At 41.9% G+C, this 13107-nt stretch overlaps 1 protein-coding gene across 3 annotated transcripts; it reads left to right on the top strand.

Annotated features, from left to right (window-relative positions):
• The first annotated feature begins 429 nt into the window (after window positions 1–429).
• Window positions 430–11657, top strand: rgs14b (regulator of G protein signaling 14b). 3 transcript variants are annotated; one of them, XM_037461789.2, is made up of 15 exons: window positions 430–554; window positions 4370–4391; window positions 4560–4711; window positions 4831–4923; window positions 6354–6497; window positions 6603–6776; window positions 6878–6959; window positions 7064–7164; window positions 7321–7539; window positions 7775–7851; window positions 8121–8247; window positions 8616–8697; window positions 9471–9523; window positions 9796–9874; window positions 10335–11656. In XM_037461789.2, exons 3-15 carry the CDS (start codon window positions 4568–4570, stop codon window positions 10610–10612), a joined length of 1653 nt encoding a protein of 550 aa, XP_037317686.2. In that variant the 5' UTR covers window positions 430–554; window positions 4370–4391; window positions 4560–4567; the 3' UTR covers window positions 10613–11656. The 3 variants fall into 3 exon arrangements, with proteins under 3 accessions (XP_037317686.2, XP_037317684.2, XP_037317683.2); XM_037461787.2 differs by lacking the exon at window positions 430–554 and adding an exon at window positions 1468–1750 and having other exon boundaries at window positions 10335–11657; XM_037461786.2 differs by lacking the exon at window positions 430–554 and adding an exon at window positions 2168–2329 and having other exon boundaries at window positions 10335–11657.
• The last annotated feature ends 1450 nt before the right edge of the window (window positions 11658–13107 follow it).

The raw sequence follows: 13107 nt of genomic DNA, 5'->3' as shown, positions 1-13107 counted from the left end.
ATACAATATCATCTTTCATTGACTTGTTGCAGCATATGTTTGTGCAGTGGCCAGTAGAGAGTGCTGCTGATCAGCCATCTCTTTTCATTACACTCATCCCACCAGGGTCATGAGGAGCTGGAGTCTATCCCAGCATGCACTGGGAAAGAGGCAGAGTGCACTTTGAACAGATTGCAAAACAGAAACTCTATCACACTCTTAAAACTAACAGTCGAAAGGTAATTCTGAGTCTTATTTAATCAAACCTACATGTGTTTGGGCTGTGGGAGGGAGATAAACACAAGGGAAATATTTAAACTCAACATGAAAAAAACAAAACTAGTCGGTGGATTGAAATCACCTCAGTCAGGTGTTTCCTTAATCAGATGGTGCAGGAGAGAAGATCACTTTAAACCAGACGTGGGCTGTCAATCAATTTGTGTTTAACCTGAACCAAACCATAGCTCAACCCATCTCAGGGATGCATAACCAAACGAAAGATATCCCAACAGTGAAAAGCTTCAGAATGGAGAAAAAGGCTTCATCAGTATAAGAGGCTTTGACACAGGACCAAGGTTGGAATTAATGCTTAATATCTGCTTCTGAAGAATTTATTCGATATGACTTTGTGAGAAATCAATGTGGATTTTATCTTGGTCAAACAGCATTGAAGCAACTAGTGAAAGTTAAAAACCACTCGAATGGAGCCAGACAGAGAAGAAGACACTCACAAGTTAACACTGCCGTTCATGCTTCTTGTCAAATATTACATTTTTGACAGGCATGAAATTTAGAAAATACTTAATGTTTTAAACATATTTTACAGGCCTGTTTTAACTCTCTACCCACCCGATTCCAAGAGAAGAATCCAATTGCATTGAGATAATTTTGAGGAAGTGACAATTTCTTTAAAGAATATCCTTTAGTAGAGTGAACATACATTTTTAATCAAGCCTTTTCATCATGTTTTATGATGTATCTTTTTTTATCTATAACTTCCTCTTTGCAACAATTATGACGAAAGAATGAAAGATCTCACAAAAAGTACAATCATTTGTATAATTGCCTGAGATTTGCCAATATTTTACAATTGCTATGAACTATCTATTATATTAATACTATTGGATACAAGCTGCTACTATGGTAGCGCAGCACGACCTTTCCTCTAACACCACTTTGGGGGGGGGGGCGTGTGAGAGAGAGACTCAGGCCTTGCGGTTTCCTCAGACCTCGTTTGTGCACAATGTTGTGTTTTAATTTTGTTTCACTGTTGTAATGAAATGCGCTGCAAGTAGAGGATGTTTTAGCATTGTATGATACAAACAATTATCTTATCCGTGTTGAATATGCACTTTCACCTTTCTTCTGAAAAAACGCTCATTGGCAATATGCAACAAGCTTTGGCATCCAGGCACATGCAGACAGGGAAGTTGTTGTACACGTGTGAGGTAATTGATAATATGTGACAGGTGCACGGGCAATTAAATTGTCCTGCTTCACCTGGGGTCGCTGGCGCGTGCAAATGTCAGGAGTCAGCAAATTGGTAACGTCGAGATTGAAGCTGTTAATTAACTTTGACCAGGTGACACCAGGCGACTTGCAGCGCGGTCCCCTCGTATCCCTCGTCGGTGTGAATGTATTCCTGAAGATGTTTGCTCTCAGAGGAATTTGCTACAGGTTCTCCCGCTTGGCAAAAGTTGCTGCACAAAAGCAATGCAGAAAATTTGACAACTCGTGCACCATAGTCACTGGTATCATGGCGGATAAGAAGGCAAGACAACTGTCACACACACACGCACACACACTCTGAAAGGAGAGGGCGTTGGCTCCTAACAGTGTTTGGCACTAGACAAAGTGTTTTGTTTAAGTGAATATTAAGAGGTCTTGCATTTGTAGTTTTAATATCAAAAGCTAAATAACTTCCAAAGACAAAGAAACTTCCCTATAATGGTGGAAAAAAGGCAATTGGTTAAAAATATGTAGCTGCAAGATTGCTGTCCAGTTTGTATGACTGAGAGCTGCATCAAGTAACTTGACATCAAAAGCAGCGTGAGTGTGTTTCGTCGCGTGTTCCCACATCAAAATGTTTCTCAAGATGTAGGCTGAGAGCAGTTTGATCATAGTAACCATACTTCCCCTTTTGTGGCTTGTTGCTATGGCAAGACTTCCCTTACAGGCAGGAAGTGACAGGAAGACCCAAAATGATGACTTTTTGTGTGTTTTGAGTGCATCATGTTTGGGTGGAGCACTTCACTGTGTCCCCTGACGCAAAACGTACTTCTTGTAGCCGTGTGTCCGAGCCACCATGGCGAAGAACTTTGATGCTTTAGGGATCCCTGCAGGACACATGGTGAGTTAACGTGGTAACAACAATGTTTGGAACTTTTAGTTTCAGCTGTGCAGCGTTTCTTTGGAGCCAGCGACGTGTTCATGCATTCATGTGAAAGGAGGGTGATTTTATCAGCCCTTTTATATATAGAGGAATCACATGACTAGCACAAATAAGTTGTAGTTAAGTGTTGCGTACCTATTACTTATAGCCCTGTCATCATTTAATAAACTGGAATGTATTCTTCAATCTTTTACCTTTTTTGTTTTTAAAGTCTACTTTAACTGCACTCCGTTGCGTTGGCATTGGGATGATTCGATGTAGTCTGATGGAGCAGTTTCTCGCGTTGGTTATTTGTGTGGTCAGCAGTGAACACTTACATCGGAAGCGGAAACCAAGTAATGCCACGTTGCACCACGTTACTTGAATCGTGTTTGTAGATGTATTTAACAATAAAGAAAAGGTAGCTGTGTTTTGAGTGATTGATGCAGCACAAACCATGGGAACATTTGCAGACTCTTGGTGGTGAGTTTCCATATCTTGCCTCTCCCTTTTTTTGAGAGGATTTGCATATGATCCTAATCTTTGGATTTTTCTTTCTGACTGTGTTAAAACGGAAGCTGCACTCTCAACACTGAGTCGATGGCGTTCACTGCAGTCTGTATTGGCCGGCACCGACATCTTGTGTTTCTTGAACGGACTTTGAGCAGTAGGGCAAAAGCGTGGAGAGGGGGCGCCACAGTGGCGTTTACACACACGCAGGAACTGCCCGTCCGAATCGACCTTATATGGGCAGAGAGTTCATCACTTGCCAAAAGCTGCTGCCTTTGAGTCATTGTCCAACACAGTCCGTTTGCATGCATCTAAAATGACCACACACGCAATGCACCTTTTAACTTGCCGTTTATTTAGTGTGAAAAGGTTCAATGCTGTTGGCAACTTCCTCGCAAGGAGTTTTTAAATTTTTTTTGCTACACCGGATATGGGCTTCCGTCTCATTGTTAACACTGGCTTGGTTAAGCAGTCTCATTAGTAAATGTTCTCACCCCCATTACAACATGTACCTTTTTGTTTGTTCAGTCAGGTTTGATCTTTTTAGTTTCATTCAGAAATTAGGTCAAAGAGAAGCTTGACTTTGGCTAACCTCAAGGGGATTCACATTTTATGACTTTTCACAAAAACAATCCACTGAAAATAAAAGTGAAATCAAAAAAACATTAAACACTTTTGATTAAAAGTCTATTCTTCATTTGTATCCATTTTTTATATTCCCTTATTCTTGTAATTACCCCAAAAGATTCAGTGTACATAGCTGGAACATAACAATGTTAATACCAAAATAGATTCCATTTTTTTTTATTTCCCAAGGTCCTGTTTTAAGGAATGTAAAATGGATCCAGGTGACTTTTTTTCTTCCTGAAACACTACTTTAGGTTTTATTTTTTCATATTTAATTCAAATCTAGTGATACTGCTAATATACATACGGTAGTTGGCACAGGGTTGTCCACTAAATATGTGCAGAATTCTTTGGCGCTATTTAACTGAACTTGCTCAAAGTGAAACTGAACTTTAACAAGATATGAATTTCAGGCCTTCTTAAAGCTGAATGAGAGACAATGTCATCAGTGTCCCAACCGTTTCCTGCAAAAACCGCTTGACTGATTGCACTTCATTGTTACACAGAAGAGAGAAGGCAAAACACATGCAGCTGGTGTACACATCTCACTTCCTAAACGTGTGCCTCTGTGGGTCTAGCTTCTGTATTAACACTATTTGGAGTATTGCATAGCTGCTTTTTGTACGGAACATCTAATTCATTTGTTCTGGGCTCTGCTTTTGAATATACCCTCTAGCAGAACTGATATGAATAGTACAAATTCAGTACAAATAATCCTTTTGATGGTATGATAAATGAAGTGAATTTTGATGTGATTTCTCTACTGCTGCCATAGGACTGCTCGTAGTGTGTGACAGCATTGTTGTATACCATCTTATCAGATATTTGGTTTTTGGTTGTTCCGTACCTTATCTCTCTCTCTCTCTCTCTCTGTGTTCTCAGAGCCAGGCAGTGTCCGACGGAGGTAAGCATAAAACACCAATGTGTATGCTGACAAACCTGTACATCTCACATTTCTCCCAACTGAAACATGTCTGTGCACGACACGAGAAAATCGCTAAATCGGTCTCATTCTTGGTCATGCTCTTGTGTTCTGATGAATGGGTGTGTTTTGTGTTCGTATGTGTGGTAGAGTTGAACATGTCTGCACGGGGCTGTGGAGGCAGCAGCTCCAGCCTTCCAGGGACTCCGGGCGGGGAGGCCCCCCCCGCCAACAGCGTGCTGGCCTGGGCCGTCTCCTTTGAGAAGCTGCTGGAGGACCCAGTTGGAGTCCGCCAGTTTACGGTGAGACGCAGCCAACGGGTTGTGTCTGGACTTTTTATGTTCAGAAGTACATCTGAAGTTGTTTTTGCAAACACGGGACGTGCCACATGCGTTCATACACCGTGTGTCTTTGTCCACAGTCCTTTTTGATGTCTGAGGTGAGCGCCGAGAACATTTTATTCTGGCAAGCTTGTGAAAAATTCCAGAAGATCCCAGCAAGTTCCTTGGAAGAGGTATGGTTTACAAGTTGGCTGTTGTATTTACTGGCCAATATTATAGTTTCCTGTAATTCTTTAGAAAACTGAAACTGGTTTTTGCAGTTGTTGCTATGTTCCATGTGTGGTAGTCTGACATATGTATTCATGTTCTTTTGCAAACATAAGTAACTTAAATCACCGTTTGGGTGTTACTACACTTTGTCTTCAAACCAGCAGTCAAACACCAAAACAGGTGCTAATGATCATCTATTTCACATGTAGGTTGAAACGGTTCATAAGGGAAACTAAGACAGCTGTGTAGTAGATTTAAAACTGGCTGAGAAACGGGCAAACTGCTACCGTTACAAGGTAGTTCTACTGCATCAGCAAAGATTTCAATGCAGATGGGTCAGACAGTCGATGGTTACACCCATCGACCCATCGACTGTCTGGAGAAGTATGTACAAAGGTGGTCTTCACAGAAGAGTTGTAGCCAAAAAGCATTTGACATGGAAACAAGGCCAATTAAGTGACTCAACTTTGTACAAAAACATAAGAACTGGTTTGCAGAAAAATTGCAACAAGTGCTCTGGATTTTAAATCTTTGGCTGTTGAAGGCAGTGCTGCAGAGCGGTACAATAATGAAGCATGGTGGAAGTTCCTGGCAAGTTTGGCGATTTTTTTATTTTTTTTTTCTGGATTAATGATGCCCTCGATACAGAGAACTACAGGTAGATACTTATCCATCTTGCATTACCATCAGGGAGGCGTATGATTTTGCACCACATTTATTCTGCAGAACCAGAACATAGAGCTGACGTCCATCTTCAGCGTAAGGAAGAGCAAAAGGTCATTGAGTCCTCCCACAGAGCCCGAATGCAGTCTGTCTGGGATTAACTGAAGAGTCCTGATCCACAGATCTGTGGTTAATTCTCTAGATTTCTTTAACAAGCTACTGGCCTTCCAGTAGGGTTAGTTGTTAGGTTAGGGTTTTTGACTGCAAGTGTGCTTAGAAGAATTGATGCCGTTTTGAAGCCAACGGGGTCTCACCAAATTTTGATTTAGATTTCTGTTCATTCACTGTATTTTGTTAATTGATAAATGGATCAAAGTGTTATAAATTTACAGCATTTTTCACACCTGCCTGCACATTTTGTGTATATTCATATACGTGTGTGTGTGACTGTAATGTCCGGGTAGAATGACTGAAGCTGTTCTTTTTTTAGATATGTCACTTTATGTTATTGGTCAACTCAGAAGTTGTAGAGGCTATAATCAACTGATCAAGTTTTTTGTAGCTTTCAGGCAGATTTAGTGTTTGGTAAAAAAAACTCCATTAAATACAAAAGGAAAATTGGTTTAGTGTTGTATTGATGACTTGAATCTCTTCTGGTTAAAAGATGCCTTTTCCGATTAGTCTCAATGGTTCATATCTAGGTTTCAGTCTGGATCTCTTGTGTTCGCAGCTGAAAACGGCAGCTCGCTCCATCTTCAACACCTACCTGTCCGACAGCGCTCCCTACTCGGTCAACATCGACGACACAGCCAAGACGGAGGAGAAGGACCTGCAACGGCCCACCCCCGACATGTTTGACAAGGCCCAAGCACAGGTCTGTTTGAATCCACACTGGCTTTTTTAGGTCAGTAACACAGTGACTATTTTTTTTTTGTGGCTCTGCTTACATGTTCAACCCCCCCCCCCCCTTTTGTCTCAGATATTTAAACTGATGAAAATGGACAGCTACAGGCGCTTTGTGCGCTCCCCTCTCTACCAAAGCTGCACCTTGGGAGGCATAGCAGGTAAACCTCTGCCTCAGCTTCCCACAGAGCCGGTCCGTATGGGATCCTGGGAGGAAGTGGCCACCAGAAGCCCGCTGAGTAACAAAAAGGTAGAGTGACGGGAGGACATGGACTGAGGGGCAGGAAAGAAGGGGGGGGGGGGAGAGACATCCTTGTTGTTAAAATATTTTCTATCACTGTCTCAAAACAGAATAAAAAGTCAGACTCCAACAGCTTGCCAGGCAGCAAGACTTGCCCCGAGAAACAGGGTCAAAAAAGGGGATCCTGGGGAGGTAATGGCAGATCTTGTGCTCCTGGGCTATGCCTTGCTCCCATTTTCCCACCAGTTGAGTAACTATATCTCTCCTTTTTTAATATCCTTCATTGGTAACAAAAGATGGATCCAACAACCATGGTTCAGGCTCTGGGAAAGAGTCTCACGTGTCTGTAAAATCCACCAGCAGTTTGGAGCTCGGCTCCCCCTACAGGCAGATGGAGGTCAGTGCAATAGGGCAGACATGGATGACAAAACTCTGCATTCAAGAAGAAAAATCCGCCTAAGAATATCTGACATGAAGTTCCTCACTCTATTGATTTTGAAGTTTCTCATTCACGCTTGGCTAACTGCTCTCTCCTCTCCATCTGCGGTTATAGAACGGCAGATTGAGTCCCCGCTCTCCAGAACAGGGGGTCGGAGGTGGGAGTCGGATCGGGGTGGAGGGAGGCTACTGCTGTGTCTATCTGCCCGATGGCAGCGCCTCGCTGGCCCCCACGCGCAATGGCCAACCCATCAAAGACATGCTGGCCAGTCTGTGTGAGAAGAGAGGCTTCCCACTGAAAGATGTCATCATCTATCTTCACGGCAAGGAGAAGGTGAGGACTAAGCTGCTCTGTCCGCAGCGTTAAATCGGGAAGCTGTTCAAAGGTGTCTACTTTACTGCAAAGTGTTTTGCAACAGGCGGTGTGAGAAAGATGGCCGTACCCTCTTCCTGTTTTAACATCCTCTCAACCTCTCACTCCCTCGTCATTTCCGAAAGTATCCCGAGTTGATTCTGCCCTCTCTGAAAGTCCCTTCTCTCTGTCTGGTACACCTTTGCTCTCTCTGCAGCAACCGTTATCACTGGACCAGGACTGCTCGGTACTGAGAGATCAGCAGGTCTCTCTGGAGATCAGGGTGATGTTTGCGTGAGTCAACTGTGTCACTTCTGTTTTTGTCTTTGTCACTTTTGGCGGGCTTTCACACCCTCTGGTCCACTACGGCATACAACTCCTCACCATGTCAAGAGGGAAGTCCTTTTGCCAACAGCAGACAGATTAGTCATCTGCATTGAATACACTGTAAAATGTCCACATGAATCAATCTTGGGTTTCCTGTGGATGCTTTACTTCTGTACCACTGCTTTGCTGCTCGTGTACCGTGTGAGCGAGATTATTGAAATGCATGTGTGCTTCAGGCTGGAGATCGCCTTCACTGGTAAGACTGTTGGGATCGTGGTGAAGTCCAGCAAGACCCTGCAGGACGCTCTGACTGCGGTGCTGCAGAAACACCAGCTCAAGCCACAAGAGGCTGTGGTCACTATGGTGAGTAGGTCTGCATGAAACCTTATCATGGAGCCGGTGCTTAAGTATTTTTATTCAGATATGCAAATTATTGTTATAACTTTCTTCTAATAGTAAAATAATCACATTAACATAACACTCTTTCACAGCAGTGTAGTTTCTTTCATATTTTGCTTGCAGCAGTTGCTACATGGAAACCACTTGCATGTCACTAATGTCAATTATGAAATCTGTCATTTTAATATGAAAACTCATGTCTTGCATATTTTTTTTTTTGGTGCGGATTACCCCATTTATGTTGTGTATTTCATTTATTTAGTCCGCTTCTCCAGTCTGCTTTATTTTTTGCAAATAATTGTGTTGGCATCTTATTTCCTTGTTCATTTCAGGTTGGGAGCGACGAGCCAGTGACCATGAACAGCAGTGTGTTCAGACTGGCCAATAAGACTCTACGCCTCGAAAAAATCAAAGGTCTGTACACTTGAGCACAATGTTTTACTTCAGCGGGACTGCTGACATGACATGACCAATAGTGACACTGCTCATGCAAGAGCAGAAGCCTCCACGGGAGGAAAATCAACCTACTTCACCAACGTGTAGACTGAACAATTTTGATGAAATTGGATATAGTCCATTCTAGCCCTCCAGCCTGTTGGATGTAGAGGATGCTGGTGAACCATTGGTGATGCTTTTGTATGTTCTCCTATTCCACCTGAACTTTGACCGTGCCTTCTAAACCACTTAATTGTTCCCCAATGGGTCCTAGAAAGTGTTTCTGTATTTCTCGGCTCTTATCTAGGGGCAAGTCTGAAGTCTTTCCACTGTAAGCTTACATTTTTTTCCGCGTCACTGTCTTCATCCCTTTGTCATGCTCTGATTTCTTTGTGCGTCTCTGCCGGCGTCGCCATTCATTTCTGTGGCGTTGAAATGTCCGAGTCCATTTGGTAGGTTGAGGGCTCTGACACTTTGAGTTCGCTCACCTCGTTTCCCAACTGCGAGGAGACCAGAGCCAACTTCACTTTCGATCAGTGCGCCTTAACTCAGACCTACTCTCTCTGCATTAGGCAAGAACGGAACGGATTAGATTGTAGCCGTTGTTTCTGAGATTTAAAAAAAAATTCTTTTCAAGAATATTTTAGTTGGCCTATGTCCGTGTGTTCAATGAGACGTTCGCTTCTGTAGCATCATTAATAGCTAATAACTGACTCACTGTTAAAATGTATCTTTTTGTGTGGTTCCAACAGGAAGAGACCACAGTAACGTTTCCAGAGGCAGTAGTTCTGCTGCAGCCTCACAGGTGAAGCAGAGTTATTAAACTGAAGATTTATTAAAAACATCTGTGCAATACTGAAAGTCGTGCATACAAGGAAAGCTGCTCATCAGTATGCCATTTAGACAATCATTTGCAAACATGTCTGCACCTTCCCTTCTTTGGTTTTATGTATTGAAACTTTTTTTAGTGGTTGTCCAGGGAATATTTGTACATTGTGTCACAATTTTGACAAGGATTTCAAACCTGTGCAGCTGTAATGTGCCGATTGATGATGCCGGAGTCTGTTTTGGTCCCAGGCAGGACCAGTGAGTGCGGGTGGGGTGGAGGCCCGAGCCAAGATTCAGCCCAAGCCCAGTAAAAACCGGGAAATGGAGGGTAGGACATCTCTGCACTGTCTTTTAGGGTTGGTTCCACATAAAGAATAGATTTCTGTTTCTAACTAGGATTCCATGGTACGGTTGCATTTTTAAAGACGACCCCAAAACCTCACCACAGGGTGATTGTACAGATGGTACATCATTTAAATTTTTTACGAAACGGGCTGAGGGGTTAGATTCTTTTATAAGCTGCTGTTTTTAGGGTAAATAACTATCATCTTTAGAATGTAAACTATTGTTCTAAATTGAAATGAAATACAAAATTGCTAGAACCTTGATACCCTTTCCAGAGGTGTGACAATGAATATGAATGTATTATTTGGATAAAATTGTTATCTTGTTTCTAATGTTGCCTGACTACTATACAATTGAAATAAAACATTATTTATAAATATATTATTATTTATTTGGAACGCTGTCTGAGTGACCAAGATGTTTTCCGTGTTGCGTTGCTCCAGGCTTACTGGACATGCTGACCAGGGCTCAGTGCTGCAGGGTTGATGACCAGCGAGGCCTTTTGACCAAAGAGCAGCTGGAGATCCCTCTGTTCCTGAAGGTGGCTTCAGACAACGGACAGAAGTCTGAGCCAGATGAAGCCAGTGCAGCCGACTCCTGCGCTAAAGACTCAAAGGAGACTCCGAGTTCAGCTGAAGCAGCAGCAGCAGCAGCGGAGGAGGAGGAAACCCCGAACTCTGCCCCATCTAAGCCCAAAGACGTGAAGGAAACGTCAGTTTGAAAGACTGTTGTCCAGGTCTGATGGACAAGACACGTTTAGAAGTCACACCAAACGTCTCACAATGTCGTGAGACCAATCCCAAAATGAGACAGCAAAAAAGAGTCAAGCACTTTTTATGTTTACAAATAAGCTCTAAGACCACATTGCGCCATCACCTCTCCATATTCATAATTTACCTTTTTAAAGGCATAATGTAAATGTTAGTTTTTTTTTTTTTTAAACACTACATATGTTAATAGAAAGTGTTTGCTATGAACTGTTTAATGTATTCCAAATGGATTTGAAAGTACTTTTAGCTCAAATTTTACGCCCGGAAGCTGCTGTGTTGCCAGATGTTTTACCGGCGTACGGTTGGACGTTCACATTGATTTAATGCTTTAAATGCTTCCCAATCTCACATTGCTGTCATGCTTCTCTTTGAACTCTAAACAGGGACTGTCCAGAAGGGTGTATTGCACAAAATTGTTGTTTTTTTTCCTTTATTTTGAGATGAGTGTTTTACATTTTATGTTATTAATCTTAATTCTGTGTGCTTACTTGCTAATTTTCAAATGTGTGGTTGTGCTACTAAATGCATTTTTGTTTGCTGTGATGGCACTATAAGAAGCTCTGGTTACGTCCTGTTTCACCGCTCAAGGTGTAGGTCATGACTTAGAAATGTGGAATTGCAGGGAACAAATCAGTAGATGTGATGATCAAAAATATAAGGGTGTATCCAAAGAATTAAAGCATTTTATGATGAAGGGTGATCATTCATGTCTGTCTTTTGTGGCCGCTAAGACGCCAAGCTTCATTTTGTAATCCTGTGTGGAAATCTCTGGATGAATCACTGTCACTTTCTGTCTTGACACACACTACGTGATTTGGTTTCAAATGTGGTTCTGCCTGACCCATCGATCCCACAGACTTTGGTTGTAATGTGTCATTTTTTTTAACCTTTTCGCTTATGGCAGATTGCAGCCCTGTGATTGGCTCTTCATAAAAGAGTCTTAGCCAATCACCTGAGTCATGTTTTTACTTGTTGCTGGAAGGAGCTTTGCCACTTGGACCCCGGAAGGACTATTATTGGGTGTAACTTAGCTGGGGCCTGTTTCAGAAAGGAGGTTAAGTGAAAACTCTGAGTATGTTAACCCTGAAATGAGGGAAACTCTGAGTTTTCTGTTTCAGAATGGGAGGTATGTTAAACCTGAGAAAGCAGAGTAAGTCAAGCCTGTTTCAGAATGAGAGGTAACTTATACTCAGAGTCAGTTACCATGGCAGCTTACTCTGTGAACCTAACCTGGTCGGGAGCAGGTTTTCTTCGGGAAACCCAGAGTTTATTTTGTCTCCTCCCCTTTTTTAAAGAGGAAGTGGTATTTAATCACCTCATTCATTCTTTCGGTATTCATTCATTGCGCACATTTCAGTCACGCAGAGCGCATCAAATCAAGTGAATGAAATGGCATGTCCTTTTATGGACGATCCTGTGGATGAAGAGGCTGCATTAATCCGTAGGGAGTTGCATTTACGTCGGGAGAGGATTTTGAGACCCAGAGTGGATTTTTTGTCATATCCATATTCATTTTTATTTGAGCGGTACCGTTTTTCTTTACAGTCAATAAGATACATCCATAATCTCATCCATCCTTACATCAGAAACATCAGCCATCGCGGCCGTGCTCTAACATCCGAGCAGATGCTTTGCGTTGCCTTACGTTTCTTTGCAAATGGTAGTTTTCTGTATAACATGTAATGTAATAATGACTATTTCTAGAAAGTATTGGTCTACTTATTACTAATTACTTTCTAAATCCCATATCAACCTCAACCACTTGAACAATACAAGGAGAGACAAGAAACTGCACTTTTAATGCTTTCAAATAAACATTATACAATTGCATGAATTATTCTTGAAAAAATATATCTTTTAAAATTTGATGTTAAATCCACTATTTTTTTATACAGAATTGCTTTATAGTTTATGCAGCATTTAATGCAATTACATCAGATTTTACTTTAAATTACGGAATTAAATTAGTTTTTAGATTACATAGAAATTAATTACACACAACACTGTATAACAGTAATTCAAATGTAAACTTACGCATTGACTCGAGCAGCTATTTTCTCCCAAGCTAACTCTCTGTCCTTCGCCGCTGCAGCCGTGTTGCTTTTTAAAAAAAATATATGTTCGTACTCTCCATATGCTTGCATAAGCACAAAATTGAAGACCTCTTTTTGTCTGGCGCTGTTGCCATGGTGACTCGTAATATCTGCGCTCCATTGATAATGGCTTTTTATAGTTGTGGTGCACGCGCTTAACTCAGAGTAGGTCAACTCAGAGTTGATTGAACTAACTAATTTCAGCTGTTCTGTAACCGAAAACTCAGAGTTTCCCATCTCAGGGTAAGTCAACTCAGAGTTCAAGTTTTAACTCAGAGTTGGTTGAACCTCCTTATTGAAACAGGCCCCTGTTCTGTGGGTTCCAACAACAAATGAGTCATAGATGGATGACG

Source organism: Pungitius pungitius, chromosome 2 (genome assembly GCF_949316345.1).
Source record: "Pungitius pungitius chromosome 2, fPunPun2.1, whole genome shotgun sequence".
Lineage (NCBI taxonomy): Eukaryota > Metazoa > Chordata > Actinopteri > Perciformes > Gasterosteidae > Pungitius > Pungitius pungitius.
Note: the sequence above shows the minus strand (reverse complement) of the source record. Positions and strands in the feature narration are given on the sequence as shown.